Consider the following 16,711-nt stretch of genomic DNA (forward strand, 5'->3'; position numbering starts at 1 on the left):
TAAGCCAATATACTAGAAATTTGTAATTCAGCTAGAACAAGAACGCCTACTCATTAAGCTTTAATATAACGGGCCAAAAATATACCTACTTAAAATTTGAAACTAGATGAAAAAAATAACACCCCATTAAGCGAATCTCTCAATCATCCCACTATAAAACAAAAGCAAATATAATAAATGAAACACTTAGTCATCCTCGAAAAATAAATTTCTTAACGCTAGCCATCTTCTTTTACTGTCCAAACAAATTTCAACGCGATCCCTTATTAGGTGATGCTGTGTTAGCCTTTTAGTCAGTGCACAAAACTGTTGTCGAGATTACTTCTTAATTCCCACGGACTTGTTTTGATTCCTTTCGTTTGTCGTTTGGCGGGGCATGTATGCATTGACACTGAGAGTCACTGGCCGAGTTCTTCAGCATTTAACTACAAATGCATCCAAATTCGATCCCAATTCAAATGCTGGTTTTGAATTGGCCATATCAGCAAGTAATTCATGGCATTCATGGCTGCTTGTTCTTCTTTTGCAACATTCCATGTCCACACCCATGGTTCGAACGGGCCCCTGGCCACTTTTCATGGCAGTCAGCTGAAATGGAAAGGACGGAGAAACCCCTCTTCTTGCAAAGTGCGCGTTGGTTTTGCAGCAAAAGCCATGAGTTCGGATTCCAATGACAGCGCCAAGCAAATGAAGGTGTTTTAGATTTAGGGTTGTTGGTTTCGTTGAATTAAATTCTAGTTACAGGAATGATCAAATAAGTTTCAGTTTGAATGCTCAGTTGTGTTGTTTAATCTGGTTTCAGTACTCTATAGAACACCACATGGCCGCAGTAAAGAAATTTTTTGGTTTAACATGTTTATTTTTACAAGAAGAAAAAGCTATTTTTATTTTTAATAATTTTCCTTGTTTCAAAGAGATTCCTCGAAAACCTAGGAAGTTTCTGAACTCTACCATTATTACTGACAACACTATACTATCATCAAAAAAGGATAACGGTGTCTTCAAATAATTTCATTCAGAGCCATACTTATCTTTCCTGAAAACGAATACAAACGCAAACTGTGGAAATACAATTGTTGCCCAACGGAGTATATCTTTTGATTATTCCGAATTGCTAACCGGAGTGCTTGCGGGATCTTTATTTCTTGAAGTCATCTTCTTGTTCTGAGCTGAAGGTTCTTCTTCTTTGACAAATACTGGATTCTGGCAACTGCAGGCGTCATCTACTAAGATTTCCAGACAACTAAGAAATTTGTGTTTGAATTCTTCCTCCTGCCTGGGTTTGTCTGAATTCTGCCTTTTATGGTTACGCAGATGCGTTCCAGAAGGTTAATCATCCTCTCCTCAAACCGGCCTGCAACTCGACAACTTGGTCATCCCCGTCCCGAAAGCATTCTCCCATCTGGCACGAATGGGTTTAGATTTTTTCGTTCGACACTTGGCGGCATCTCCAGGGGCAAGTGTCCACGTTGAATGAGTTAGCTCCTTGTCTGTGCCGGCATGTAAATTTTTTAAACCACAGCTTCAGGCCGGTGACTGGCCCATCCATGTCGTTACTGAAGCTGTGCATCGTGGGTGGACTACTCTCCCCTGCTCTGCTAAGTCTTCCATCCTTGGCAAGCGAATTGAGCGGCAGGGGAGTGATTTGCATTAACTGCCCAGGATATGTGACGCTGAGGACAACTCCGAACTCGAGAGAATTCAGAGCTATAAAGACAACCGTGAACATGCGGAAATATCCCTATGTTATCTAATTACATAAACAGTTACAATGGGGACACAGATATAGCATGAAAACTCTCCCATTAATCATCAAAATGGGAAAATACATGATAGTGACAACTATCAAGGGAGAGATTGAGAAATCCCTTTCAGGAGAATTACAAGGTAGAACCTTGTTCGCTAGATTTCTAAATATCGAAGAACTTTAACAAAATGTGTGTACAAAGCCCCCAAGACTTTGTTACAGAAACATTTGGCCTTCCATAGCGATCTTGTGATATAGCATGAAAGCTCTTCCATTAATCTTCACAATGGGTAAAATACGTGATAGTAAGAACTATCAAGGGAGAGATTGGGAAAACCCTTTGAGGAGGATTGTGAGGTAGAATGTTTTTCACTCGATGTCTAAAGATCGAAGAGCCTTAACAAAATGTGTGTACAAGTATTTATATAAAGCTGCCAAGACTTTGTTATAGAAACAATTGGCCTTCCTAAACAATCTTGTGCAACTATTGAAATTTATGTTTGTAGGTGAGTATGTGAGTGCTGGAACTGGATGTTGGTGTGCTAGCTTTGTAGCTAGGTGCACATTGTGTTGTTTGTGCCAAATGTTGTACAGCTTTCAGGGTGCTGCCCTGAACCCCATGGAGATGTTGCGCCTCAACTGGAGGCTGCTAGGGGCACTGCCCCTTGGATCCTGCCATGGGTGCTGTGCACCCCAGTGTTAGGGTGCAAGGGTTTGCAACTTTGCACACCTTGGCTGCTGTGCACGCCAGTGTTAGGGTGCAAGGGTTGGCACATGCAATTGGGGGCACTGAGGTGGTCTACATGTAGCCTTCCATGTCTGCACTCGGATCAAAGATACCAGATGCAATAAGGCGACAACCTGCATTCCTTCCCATGATTACAAAGGCAAGTCTGCATTTGTTCAGTCTGGGGGGATTGCTGAGTTGTAGGGCCATACCATCACACAATATGAGGGATGTAAAATCATATCCCTTTCATGTGGTAGAAATAATTTGGCAATGGTTCTATAATCATGAAAGATTAATGTGCTTGGAGGGTTCATTAATCAGGATTGGGGGGTGGGTCTCCCAACATTGAGAGTGGGAAACCCACAGTGCTTAGCATGCTACCCGGGGTTTCTTTCCAATTGTCTTTTCCACAAAGGGATTGTTCTCTAGCTGCATAACTTGATCACTTTAACGGGTCATTGCCCTGTTGGCAAGTCAATCTGTAATCTGGTTGGCTGATCTCTTGATGTCTTCAAAACTTCAAGCTTGCATGGTTCAAAAGCACCTATAGCCTGTGAAATCCAAGATGACTGGCTGGTGATTTCTCAAGAGTGCTGATTTTTTCCATTCAGATGATCTATAACAACTTTTGAATCACCCTCCAAATAATTATCTTGAAACCCAGCTTTTAAAGTTTCGGACTTAAGTAATACCCAGTCCCATGGCTTTCATTTGAGCTTTGCTTGTTTCCTAAGAATATATGTGAGACTGCCATGATGTTCCCTTGACAATCCCTAAAGATTCCATTGGCCCCAACAACACTTAGGTTCCTGTTGGAGGTGCTGTCTTTTATCGTCACTATTTGGCTGGGGAAGGGGGAGGGGGGGGGAGGCAGGAAGCGTGTCAACGAGCTCCAGGCCTGCCAGCAGTTATTCACTTCATTTTGTTTAACATAAACTTAAACATCATAGTGAATCCACCCTTAATTTGACATGAAAGTTAATGAGAATATCGTGCAATCCTTTTAGTGTTAACAAGGGATCACTTATATATGTAAATAGTAGGCTTCCCAGGGATTGGGCCGATATGAGAAATCCTAATGTCCAAGAAATTAGTGTATATAGGAGATTATTATGCTCATAAACACATGCATGCATATGATTATTTGATAATGTTACATATGCATTTTCATATATCTTGGAACTGTGCTCTACATCTAGATTCTATATTTGGTGTATTCAATATTTATTGTGCCGTTTTGGGTAACTTGGAACTTTACAAAATCTACTTTGCAATTAGCAATTCTATTGCATTTATATGTTAACTAAGGGTAAGGGTATGTCCAGTTTGTTTATGATCAGATGGAGCCGATGGAGAAGTGCAGGCAGCTTGACACCAGCCCAAGTCCTCACAGTTTATCTCTGTTCTCACCATCAAAGGTACTGCACACTTTCAAACTCCTGTGTATTGTTGTTTTTTTGCAAGTAAGAATTAACGTTTCAATTATTTAAGTGTGTGAGGCATTCATGGTCATTGAGCTAATTTTTTATCACGTGGCATACAGATCAATGTGTTTCTGAGAATAACGAACAAGAGACCTGATGGTTTCCATGATCTGGCGTCATTGTTTCATGTTCGTATTCATATCTGTTACCTTTTGGCTGTAAAATTTGTTTGTCTGTTTTTGCATTATTCAATTCATCTCCTATTGGGCGTGATATCGATACAGTGACTAAGAAATAAAAGATTAAGTTATAATATGTCTTGCCAAAATTGAGGTCCACTTGGATCATACAGTTTTCATAAAAGGACTTAAGTTGTATCCTGCATCATATAGGGTACATTATAATATTTTTTTTAACACAGAAAAACACATTTTGATCCTATGAATGATGAATAGGATGCTATATTTGTTAAATCATCTGTTCAAATAATTATCTTTTCCAAGATTGCTGATGTTACCATAAACAAGAGGATTCGTCGTTTGTTGACAGGTAATTAGCTTAGGAGACACAATTCAGTTTTCTTTATCTCCGATGAGCACAAAGGATTCTTTATCAACCAATGCCCAAGGTGTTCCACTTGATGACAGGAACCTGGTAGGTTCTAAGTCCTCTCCACTTCAATTGCTTCTCTGCGCAAATAATTAGCTGCTAAACATCGCTTCAAATTCTAAGCTGATATGTAAGTTGTGTCTTATTTAAGTTCATCGCATGACATCACTGAATCAATGATTGACGTGGTATAGGAATGTCTGATCGACTCATTTGTAAAGTAATTAATAGAAGAATTTCCAAGCAAAATTAAGTTTATTTTGTGACATTATTATACTTGCGTCAGCACGAGCCATAATGTTTTCACTCTCTTTATTTTTCCTTGTTTGGTATGGGTCTTGTTAGGGCGAGCCTTGTGCATCCCTGGCCCCTTGGAAATTTTGCCCAGAACATTGAAGTGACAGGTCACAGCTTCCTTGCCTGGAACCTTGCAAATGTGTAAGGTTCTGGGCAAAGAACGTGCCACTTCAATGTTCTGGGCAGGTTTGTTGGCTGTCAGAAGTCCTCTTAAAGGCGCTTCTGAGGGGTGTGTAAAGCTCAGCTCTAATAGATATGTTCAGGTAAAACAATGCATGTTTTCAAGCGAGAGAATCATTGTGAAAAACGATACTTTTTCTTTTTCTTACTTTGCTGTTTATTTCTGTTTGACTGTTTTGCAGATAATCAAAGCACTTAACCTGTACAGAAAGAAAACAGGGTTTAAATCATTTTTTGAGGTAGGGTTCTCAATCCAAAACAATGGTACTTGAATGGCCTCTTTAAACCTAATGACAGTTTGCTATTATTGATTCTGGCTGATTTTCAAATCTCTGCTGAAACAGTAGTTTGAAGTCATGAGGTGCATATTTGCATTCATATATTATTTCGTTTAACTGTTGTCACCTGATGTACAGATTCAACTTGATAAAAAGGTACCCACAGGAGCTGGACTAGGTGGTGGAAGTGGCAATGCAGCAACTGCACTATGGGCAGCAAATCAATTTAATAATTGCCTTGCCAGTGTCAAGGAGCTTCAGGAATGGGCTGCAGAAATCGGCTCAGACATCTCCTTTTTCTTCTCTCACGGGGCGGCATATTGTACTGGGCGGGGTGAGGTATGTTTAGTTGTTTTTATCTCAGCTGATTGTCTATCAACAAGTGAACACAGTTAAATCTCATGAGATTTGGTGCAAAAAAGCAGCTCTGCAACTACCGAAAACGATGTTTACTTCTGTTCAATCTTGTAGGCTACTATAGAAGGATGCAGTGAACTAAGGTTCCAGTATTAATGGAATGATAGCCATAGAAATCAATACACAGAAAATAAAGAATTTCCTTGGAGTGGAATATGGGGTACATCAGATCATGTGTAATGCATAACATACCTTAAGAAAAACAGTGCAATACATTGAAAGGTTAAGTTCTGGCAGCCACTAGCAACACACTATTCGGCAAAAATCAGATCAGTCACTTTTGAAGATAAGACTTATGATGGAAGGTCTCTTCTAGTAGACTGAAAACATCCTACTAACTCTTTGAGAGGCAGGATGGGTGATTGCTGTCAAGTTTCACTGGTCTAGAGTCTAGACCTCTAAACTAGGCACCTTATTTGAGCAGTGTTGGTAGTCTTTCATCCATCCTAGGTGGTAATATGTAGAAACTACCTAGGTAACCACTGGTAATTTTTATTCTGTTTTTTAGCTTACAACTTTTCAGGAAGACATTCACTTTGGGACTATGAAGTAAAATTGTGTCTATCTGGTAGGCAGAGTTTTTATGCTCCTTACAAACAAGGAATAGGATCATAGCAACCCTCCCTTCTGAAAAATATTGATGTGAAAATGATTTGTTTCTCATAAAGAACAAAGATATGCTTTAAGATGCCAGTGTGCAGCTTTTATTTGAAATCTTATTTACTTGTTGGAAAATTCCATCACAGCCTTGTTTTAAATTTCACTCTTGTTGATTGAATGCCTCTTTTCATATTCGCTGAATGTGAAATTTGCCTTCATCAGACAAAGTTGGTAGTGCATTCAACGTCCTAGTCAATGCACCCAACTGCTACTTGAGCATAGATATCTGCAATAGGTCTTGTGTTGTGTACCTAATCACAACCTAGGTAACATCCTTGTCATAAGGTCATATCTGTACAAAGGCCTCCTTTATACAATAATTATCTAGATACGCGATATATGGTTAGAGTTAGGGTTTATGCATCTTATTGCTATAAATAGGGGTTTCTCTTCTATCTTATGTATCTCATTATCCTTGTCAATGTAACAACTGAGATACCTTCTTTGCATTTATTCAGATTAGTGGGTGCTATCCAACTTTTGGGTGTGTAGACTGTTATTGTTTATGTTTTGTTATTTCTAGTTTATGTAACTGCCATCTGTTGAAAAAGTGTAAATAGGTTTGGTCTTCATATGATGCGTGTAATTGTGATTTTATGTATTTAATGTAAAGAAAAATAAAATTATTATTGTAATGCTTGTCTCATGGGTTTCATGAGCAAGGAATTTTATTTTTAGTTATGGCTCCCATTGTGAGCCCTTAGGATTGGTCATAAAGTCAAATTGAGTCAATGTCATATATGAAGGACCCTTCTTGGGCATGTTACATATTTGTATGAGTTATTAAAAGAGTAAAAAGGCCCTCCAAGACCAAGCAAAAGCACCTTCAACAAGTCGGTCTTAAATGAAATAATGGAACTACACCAAAGGACATGTCGGCTCACCCACAACTCAAGTCGACTTATTTGATGGATGAAACACTATAAATAGGCAACTCGACTCTCATTTGAACACAGAAGAATTCGGTCAAGCAAGTCTGCAATAAGGAGTGCGAAAAACACTTGGAAATGAGCCTCATGACCAGTGACGAGAAGGGAAGGAATAACGAAGTCTTTGGTGTTGCTTTGGATCTTTTTTGGGCTATTTCTTGTCAAACGTGCGAAGAAGAGAGGCATCATCTCTTGCAGGAAAGGCTGAGAGTATTACTGTCTACTGCAAGAAAGGGCCGAGGTTGGTAAGTTCACTCTAGAAGCCGAGTCAAGGAGAAGACATTGCAACCATCAAGCCGAAGTGTAGAAGGAAGTCTCCCTATTCAAGCGAAGTGGTAACAAGGTGCTGCAACTAGGGTTTCTGAAATAAGGCCGAGAATTGTAGTGCTGAAGCAAGGAACCGAAACACTTCAAGATAGCCGAGAAGGAGGAAGAAACAAGGAGTTTGACTATTGTTGACTCAAGGAAGAAGAGGAAGCTTTGTGTCTTGGTCTTGGAGAGGCAAATAAGTCAAGGGTCTTGGTCTTGGTATTTGTCAATTGAAGTCTCTATAAGAAGAATAATTCATTTGGGTTTTCCTCTCAAGTGGGAGAGGTTTTAACCTTGGCTGATCGCCTACATTCTGTGTCTCTTATCTCGTTATTCTTTATGCATTGGTCACTGTTTGATGAAGGAGAACACAATAATAATTTGAGTAAAGAAAAGATCCTAATCCTGTTGGACACCTAATCCTAAAGGGTTAGCGTGGAAGTTGAATGGACAAAGCAGTCCAAGAGACCTTGGGATCTGAATCCGAAGAGTCACCTATTGTACTATAAATGTGTATCTTATGTTAATAAAAAATTGCACTCACTGATTTATCTTTCACATTGTTTACTGTCCATGTGTGTTTAACATGGTATCGGAGCCGCTTGTTTTTCTGTGGCCTGTTATGTGCATGTCAGTCCTGCACCTCTGCTCATAATTTTGCCCATAATTTTGTGCTGACCTGATTCGAAACGCCCCTCTGTCCATGCGCTGCTCTGCCTGTGCCTGGCGCAGAAAGAATCAATGCCTGGCCCTGCCTAAACGTTCGCATTCTCCTGAGCGCTGTATCTGTCCTCTCTGCCTCTGTCGTTCTGGCCACTGACATGCTGCGACTGTTCGACCTGCTGCAAACACTGTGTGTGTCATAGACGTTTTATATTCTCTGTTCCCAAACGGTTGTGCAATATACCGCCATTTCTCAGCACCTCAACATCGGCGGCTGTGTTGATCAAGCAATCCATCACGTCCACATAGCACATCAGCGGTTTCGTTTCCTTTTTGCAGACGAATGCCACCAAATTTCTCATAACAGCATCTGTTCTGTCGTCCATTTCAATTGTGGGAAAGTGAAATTGTGCAGAAGATTGGGTTTGGATCCTTGCTCGTGGAACTCCTGCTATTTTCTTGCCATTATACGCTGTCCGTTTGCGTTATATCCATCTGTGCATTTGCTGCACGGCTGAGGAGATTTTGAAATGGTCTTTGAAAGCGTTTGTATATGAAATATTCTGTGAAAATCCAAGAAGATAAGGGGAATTCGGTGTTTTGGGTTTTAGAGAGACGGAGAATGTACCTTGTGAAAGCTCCCCTCTGGGTTTCGCCAATGATGACGAAGATGAAGGAACTGTCGTTGCTGCCATGAATAACCCCGTCGCCATTGCCATCGTCTGAATTGTTCGAGAACTGTGTATTCCCTCTTGAGCTGCTGCCACAGCAATCTGAATGTAAGAAGAGCCCTTATCCCTTATTCCGGTAGATGTAGTCCGAGAAAAAGTAAATGATGATATGAATATTCTTGAGGGTGAGGTCTGGTTATGGAGGTGGTCTTCTGAGGAGATTTTGCGCCTAAATTTCCAAAATTTTGGCAAAAGGTCTGCGCAAGGCGACGTCTCCATCATATCTTTCTCGTCCGGGGCATTTTCATGAATAATTTTTTGTGATAAGAGCCACACTGTGAACCGAGATCGATTAGCATCAGGGTTCGGATGAAGGAACCAATTACAGCAGGCGAGTAGGATTCTATAGCCTCGAGCAGGGAAATTCGCTCCAGATCAAGGTTGAAAACGACGATTCGAGTGAAGAATTTCAAGAGGCGAGAGGGTTCAGTCTGTGGTGATTGCATGCGTGGTTAGTTGTTTATCAAGGGCTGCCTTCCAAATACGCTGTCCATACGCTGTCCATACATTCAAATACGCTGTCCATTTTGAATACGTTGTCCATACATTCAAATACGCTGTCCTTGTAACTCCCTTTTGTCCTTTGTTTGCAGTTTGTCCTCTGCCGCTCTGTCACGCTGAAAGCTTTTATCTCTATTCTACATATTTTGTAAAACTAACACCTCTGGCTTGTAGTTCCAAAATATCTCCGATCTCCAGCAGTCAGTAATTACAGTAGTATGTGATTGTTATGAGGAGGACTTACAACCTCTTGAGATAATGGAACAGTGGTTTCGATTTGAGGATAAGCTGATGGCATCGATCAATTGTCTGTGGTAAGTGTCTCTGTGTATTTAAATGGCATGGACTAACATTGCTCTGTGTTGAGCAATATAGCAGATCCAAGTGGTGAATTAAACCCTGAGAAATGGGCATTGGTAATGGAGGAAAAACCCAGCAAGTAAATCATTGATCCAGATGTGGTCAAACAAAGATGATGGAAAATCACTATCATGAATCGCACTAATCTTCAAGCAGGGTATTAAAGCTGTGGAACGATTTGTTTGGTAATATCCCCAGTAGTATACGGTATATTCAAATAGTCAATCATGTCCAGCTCCTGGTGAGAGTAATACATTAGTACACTCATGGTTACAACAGGTTATTCAGCATTTAGTAATTTGTATGCAGAGTTATAAATTGTGGATATATACCTGTAGTATGCAAGTGCAGAAACAATGAATCTGTAAAATCCGTGCCGGTGCACCCTCTGTTGGGTGAGGGAATTCTATCTTCCTGTCTAGACGGCCTGAACGCATTAAAGCTGGATCTAAAATATCTGCACGATTTGTTGCTGCTATGACCTTTATACGTTCATCACTGCTAAATCCATCAAGCTGATTCAGTAACTCAAGCATCGTGCGTTGCACTTCTCTATCTCCACTTACTTCGTTGTCAAAACGCTTTGTTCCAATTGCATCAACCTCGTCTATAAAGATAATACATGGGGCTTTCTCCTTTGCAAGTTGAAAAGCATCGCGAACGAGTTTGGCACCATCTCCGATGAACATCTGTCACGTATATGATCCACTGTGCCTTCTCTTCATTAAACCTGTTGGTGTTACACAATTTTTTAATGCGTTTCTCTGCATTGCTATTGGCATTGAATGTGTGGGATGAGTTTGGGATTCTTTTAAGAAGACAATTGATATGCACGGTAAGCTCATTCATGTTGTTTGGCAGAACATAAAATGAAATGTGTGATATAGAAAGCATGGTGAACGAATTGAGATAGAGATTCAGAACAGTTTGAGTGAATGAATGCCCACATTTTTAAAACTTCAATCCTGCTGTTGTATTATTTTCTTTTCAGATCCATCTCTATTTCCACTCCACTCATTGCTGCGCGATCTTATCTTTATCTCTAGTGACCCATTCGTGTATTGTTCGGTAGAGTGGTCTGGGTTAAACTTTGGCTGCCATGCGAAGAGTTTTGCTGTTGACAGAGAAAACCTATTGATTTTGTAAATTTGAAGGGAAGGAAGAAGCTTTTGTTCTGCTTGGGCTAATTTTCGGAGAGAGATTTGCTGAACTTTTGCATCCAGATATATTTTTTCTGTTTAGTAAAGATATCAAGAAATGACTCAAATTGGTGAAATATTGGAGTTCTTAAAAACTCTGATACATTCCTCTGATCATGGTACAGTAAGAATAAGCAAAGCTTCTCTTGTTGACATTAGAACCTGTTTGCATAATGTACAAGAAGATATTGAGTTTTTGCAGCTTGAAACAAAGCTACAACAGGAAGAATTACAGCAATGGAGTCATCATTCTGAACCTGTTTCTGTTCAGAACAATGAAGCAGACTCCCATAAACAACAAGTCAATAATGTTACATTTCATTCAGATAAAGCAACAAAGTTACATGCAGATGCAGAGGTTCAGTCTGCACTTCCCAAGCCCATCATTAGACCTTGGGAACAACTTGTCCACAACAAGCACAGAACCGGTCTTGGATATGACAAGGACTTGTCCTTTCATATTCCAGACTACTCAAAGCCCATTCAGTTTCAGAGTGCTGGATTCATTGATGACAGTTCACCTGCTTCTCATGACAGTTCAGCTTCAGCTGTTCCAGAATCTACCCCTCTTCCACAACAACAACAACAACAACAGATCGTGAAATGCCAACACTGTGACCGAGTTGGCCATCTGAAAGATCACTGTTTTGATCTTCATCCATGTGAGCACTGTCATAAAAACACTCATTTTTCAAACAGATGCTTCAAAAACAAATGTCCTGCAAGAACAAAGATTCATCTTGGATGGATCGCTTCTTGGCAATGGGCATCAACAGCCAAGAAGATATTCCAAACACATATCAGAACTTGTTCCAGAGTATTGAACAGTCTTGCAGTTGAGTTTTCTCCATCTTCTCACCTTGTATCTGACAGGGGGGGAAATGATGGTCATCTACAAGCTTCAAAGTCACATCAAGCGAGCCTGAGCCACAACCTGCCACACCAGTTTCAGAGTTGCAGCCAGAGACAAAGATGCCCGTGAACACAGATTGAGAACACTTCCTCTAGCAGAAGACTCCAGCTTCTTGCCAGCTTTGGAAGAGTTCCAGGAATTGCATTAAGCATTCCAGAGTTGTTGGTTATCCTTAAACCATCACAGGTTGAGACTTCCCTTTTCAGGTTGAAGTTTTACCTTTTATGCGGGGTGAGACCTCCCTTTTATGGTTGAAGGTTTCCCTCTTTGAAACAATAGGATCACTTCCTCTAGCAGAAAACTTCAGTTTCTTGCCAGTTTTGGAAGAGTTCCGGGAACTGCACTAAGCGTTCTAGTGTTGGTGGTCATCCTTAAACCACCGCCCTTTTTTACCAACATTTCATAGAGCACATTCAGCCTAGTGCTGCCATGCATTTTTTGCACATGTTGTATTACAGCTCTCTTCTTGGACTCATACATAACCCTTCGGATTAAGGGGGGGAATGTTGGACACCTAATCCTAAAGGGTTAGCGTGGAAGTTGAATGGACAAAGCAGTCCAAGAGACCTTGGGATCTGAATCCCAAGAGTCACCTATTGTACTATAAATGTGTATCTTATGTTAATAAAAAATTGCACTCACTGAGTTATCTTTCACATTGTTTACTGTCCATGTGTGTTTAACAAATCCAATAAATATAAAGCATTCAAAAACAATTATCTCTAGAAGAGAAATCTCCTATTTTCTATGCCCTAGACTCAACACCATCTCATTTGGTATTTAGTGTGCAACAAATTATATTAGAGCTTTAGTTGAGTTTCGCTGGTGCTGTGTGCTCTCTTTTCCTTAAGCAAATAGAAGTGAAGTTGATGAGAAGATGTTTTAGTCTGTAAAAAGGTCGAGTTTCAAGAGAACTTCTAGATCTTTGCTGCATAAACAAGAGAGATGTTACAGTTATAGTTGGAGGGAAAAAGACCCATGGATTGTGCATGTTCAATGTTGAGATCATAAGAAAACCTATGGTGATCTCTTCAACACACACTTAGCCGGTCATCAAACCGATATATTACAAGAAATATATTCATATACTATATATTTTTGCAAGAGAGATCAACCAGAACCAAGATATGATAAGTGATTGTATTGATGTTCGACAAATGACCACAAAAGTGTTGGAATTTATGTAGCTTAGAAGGTATTTTCAAGTGGTGAAAACCCACCAAAAGTAAGTTGGTTGGGCAAGTTACCCAAGTGGTTGGGGTTTTGACCCAAAGTTGTGGGCTTGAGACCCAAGTTAATTAATTGTTTAATCTTTGTTGTTGAGTGATAAAATAGGGGCTTCTTGATGGACAAGGAAAACCCCCAAGATCACTCACAAAAAAGTATAAATAAGAGGCCAAAGGAGAGGCCTAAACACATTGTGAAGGATAACAATGTGGAGTGAAAGAGCTCTAGAGAGGGCGAGTGTTCATGGAGGTCGAGATCTGCCCAAGAGAAGCCACAAGAGCAAGTAAATAAGTCCATCCAAGATGTCGAGCAAAGGGTCTGCTAAGCAAGAGTGAGCCAAGTTTGGTTGGAGCAAATCTATGACTGGTTTGGAGCTGCAGAACCCTAGCGAAGGCGGGAAGAGGGGTTGAGGCCTTATTTTCTTAGGTCGAGGCCTGTTGTGGCCTAGTAAGCCTGACCGCAAGTCTGTCCCATCGTTTCTAAGGCAGTTGCAGAGATATAAAGGGCCAACCGCAAGTGTTTTAGCCCTAGGAGTAAGGCAAAGTGCTAGATAAAGCTGGCTATAACAGATCAAGGGTAGAAAAGAGAGAGGACAAAATTAATCGTGGCTGGAAGAGAGGACAAAATTAATCGTGGCTGGATGGGAGGTTAAGGGCTGTTGTAGCAGCAACAAAAGGCTTGGACAGAAAGGTCGAGGGAAGATCTGTGCTTAGGAAGGTTGGTCAAGGTTTATAATCAGAGGGTTTGTTATGAGTTTTATAGAACATCCGAAGGCAAGAAGACATGGTTGAGGGCACAAATAGGCCGGTTAAGGCCGCAAAGGGTCAGATCAGGGAGATCTAGAGGGTCGAGGCCTCGAGGATGTCAGCCAATGTGATCTAAAGGGAGCGTAGTTCTTCTGAAGTTAGGCTAGAGATAGTAAGAAGCCTTAGTCTTATGATTAGAAAGCCTAAGTGCTTCAGGATGATGTGTAAGAAACTAATTTGTTTAAAGGACGATTGCTGAGTGAGTTGGCTGAAGAATAAGCCCAAATCTCAGGCGCTGATCTTGAAGTTTACTATGAGGGCAACAAGGTTGATAATAATCTAAAGATAGCTGATCACTGTGAAGATTGGAGGTAAAGGACAACTAGGAACAATGGATAAGAGGACTGAAGCCCTGATTGCTAAGGAGTGTCAACCAATAAGTAAGTCAAGTTATTTTGTCTATGTATTTATGTGATGACGAGGGTTTGAAGGATTAGACTTGAAGCCCTAGTTGTATTTTATTGTATATTGTGTATACTAGTATTTGTATTAGGTTTTTTTGTGTTGAAAAGTGTAACTCAGTTCGGTCTTCATAATGACATATGTAAATGTGATTTTATGTAATTGATGTAAAGAAAAATAAAATTATTTTTGTAATGCTTGTCTCATGGTTTTCATGAGCAAGGTATTTTATTCTTAGTAATGGCTCCCATTGTGAGCCCTTAGGATTGGTCATAAAGTCAAAGAGAGTCAATGTCATGTATGAAGGACCCTTCTTCGGCATGTTACGTTTGCATAAGAGTCAATGAAAGTGTCAAATAGCCCTCCAAGGCAAGCACACGTATCTCCCCTCAAATTGGCTTCAAGAAGAATAACAATACCTCTCGAAATGACACGTCGGCCCAACTTGCTGTCAAGTTGACTTATTTTGATGAGGAAACAACTATTGGGCAGCTCAGCATCATTTAAGGCAGAGATTTTCGGTCAAGATCTGAAGTGTAAGGAAGTGTGAGAATCACTTGGAATTAAGTCTTATAGCCAACGAAAGGAAGGATGGAAGGGCGAGGATTGTTTGGGTTTGTTTTAGGGTTAACCTTCACTCACACATGCGAAGATAAAGGACTGTTTCTGTTGTAGAAAAATGCTGAAGTATTGCAAAGCCATAAGATGGTCAAATCAAGAAAAGACAAGGGTGTATCACTAGCCGAGATACCAAGGAAAGGAACTCCCTCTAAAGAGAAGAGAGTCAAGTCATAAAGGGAAGGTCTTGTGAATGAATTAGGGCTTTTGAATTAGGGTCAACAATTGCAGACCTAATTCAAGGAGGTCGAAAGTCTGAAGTAGAAAGCCAAAGCTAAAGAGGAGCCGAGAGGAAGGAAGAAACAGAAGGTTGATTATCGTTGACAAAGGATCTCATCGAGGGAACTTGTGTCTTGGTCTTGGAGTGGCAAAGAGGTCAAGGGTTTTGGTCTTGGTATTCGTCAATTGGAATCTCTATAAGAAGAAGAATTTGTTTAGGTTTTCCTCTCAAGGAGAGGTTTTGGCCCTCGCTGATAGCCTATATTCTGTATCTCTTGTCTCTTTATGGTTTATGCATTGATAAGCTGTTTGATGAAAAAGAACATTAATAATATAAATAAAGGAAGATCCTATTCTAAGTAAAAAGCATTCACAAGCAGTTACTAATAGAAGAGAAATCACTTAATGTCGATGCCCTAGTTTTCTCAACATGGTATTAGAGCTAATGTGACTAAGTCAAGGAAGGGCATCTTATCAAGGGACACTCAAGGAAGGCATCAAAGCGAAGATCATCTTGAAGTCAAGATCTACAAAGAAAAACCCTAGATCAAAGAAGTCTACAAAGAAGTATTGGGATCATCATCAAGAAAAGAAGGCCAAAACCCTACATCTACTCAAGTTGAAAAGATCTACGAATCAAGTTGAAGTGTTTTGAAGACTATTCATCCAAAGGAAGCTAGATCAAAAGGCGTTGTCATCAAGACTCTAAGGTGATCTCTCTCAAGCAAGATCCCTACCATTAACGACATCATCATCATCAAAAGATCCAAGGGATCTCCCTGTCTATGGGATCAAGGATCATTATTAAAGAAAACTATCTTCATAAAGGGGAAGTTTTCTATCCTCTATATCATCATCAACATCAAGGAAGCAACATGAAGAAGGAGCATTCTATCAAGTAAGTATATTTATGTCCACATTTGAATCTGTCAAAATGTCGTTTTGCAAGGAAAGCAACAAATTGGTTGGGGTTTTAAACTATCTTGCATGGAAGAAAAGGACATATCTGAATCTCATTGAAAATAAGGTTATGGAACATGTCAAAGGATCTATCGCTAAACCAAGAAAGGAAGATGCTCAAGCTCTTGCAAAGTATATGAAAGGGGAAGTTAGGGCTCAAAGGATTCTCATAGAATCTATCAAGGATCCCCTCATCCCATATGTATCCAAACTCGAAACTTCAAAAGAAATCTATGACAAATTGGTAGAGTTGTATTCCGTAAGCACTGTTGGAGAAGTTATCTCATTAAGGTAATAACTCTACAAGCTGAAGATGTCAAGGGAAGATGGAATAGCCTCATACTTTATGAGGATATCTGAAATCCGGGATCAACTACAAGATCTAGGAGAAGTCATGTTTGATAGAGAAATGACTACAGTTGTATTAAATGCACTACCAGAAGAGTGGGGTAATTTTACTTCAAGTGTTTATGGGAAGAAAGAAGCTACTCCATTTCAGGATTTATGGTCTCTGTGCAAGATTGAAGAATCT

General features: G+C 40.1%; 1 protein-coding gene across 1 annotated transcript in view; it reads left to right on the plus strand.

The window, feature by feature from the left end:
- The first annotated feature begins 310 nt into the window (after positions 1-310).
- The window catches only part of CDPMEK (4-(cytidine 5'-phospho)-2-C-methyl-D-erithritol kinase), a 69,987-nt gene continuing 53,586 nt past the window's right edge, over positions 311-16,711 (plus strand). Inside the window, exons 1-6 of the mRNA XM_089432372.1 lie at positions 311-693; positions 3,803-3,895; positions 4,021-4,089; positions 4,451-4,555; positions 5,170-5,226; positions 5,404-5,604. Of these exons, the coding sequence (XP_089288498.1) occupies positions 496-693; positions 3,803-3,895; positions 4,021-4,089; positions 4,451-4,555; positions 5,170-5,226; positions 5,404-5,604 (723 nt within the window). The 5' untranslated portion in view covers positions 311-495. The remainder of the gene's footprint in view (positions 694-3,802; positions 3,896-4,020; positions 4,090-4,450; positions 4,556-5,169; positions 5,227-5,403; positions 5,605-16,711) is intronic.

Source organism: Pinus tabuliformis, chromosome 6 (assembly GCF_031772625.1).
Source record: "Pinus tabuliformis cultivar Carrire ecotype Pingquan chromosome 6, CPIR1, whole genome shotgun sequence".
NCBI lineage: Eukaryota > Viridiplantae > Streptophyta > Pinopsida > Pinales > Pinaceae > Pinus > Pinus tabuliformis.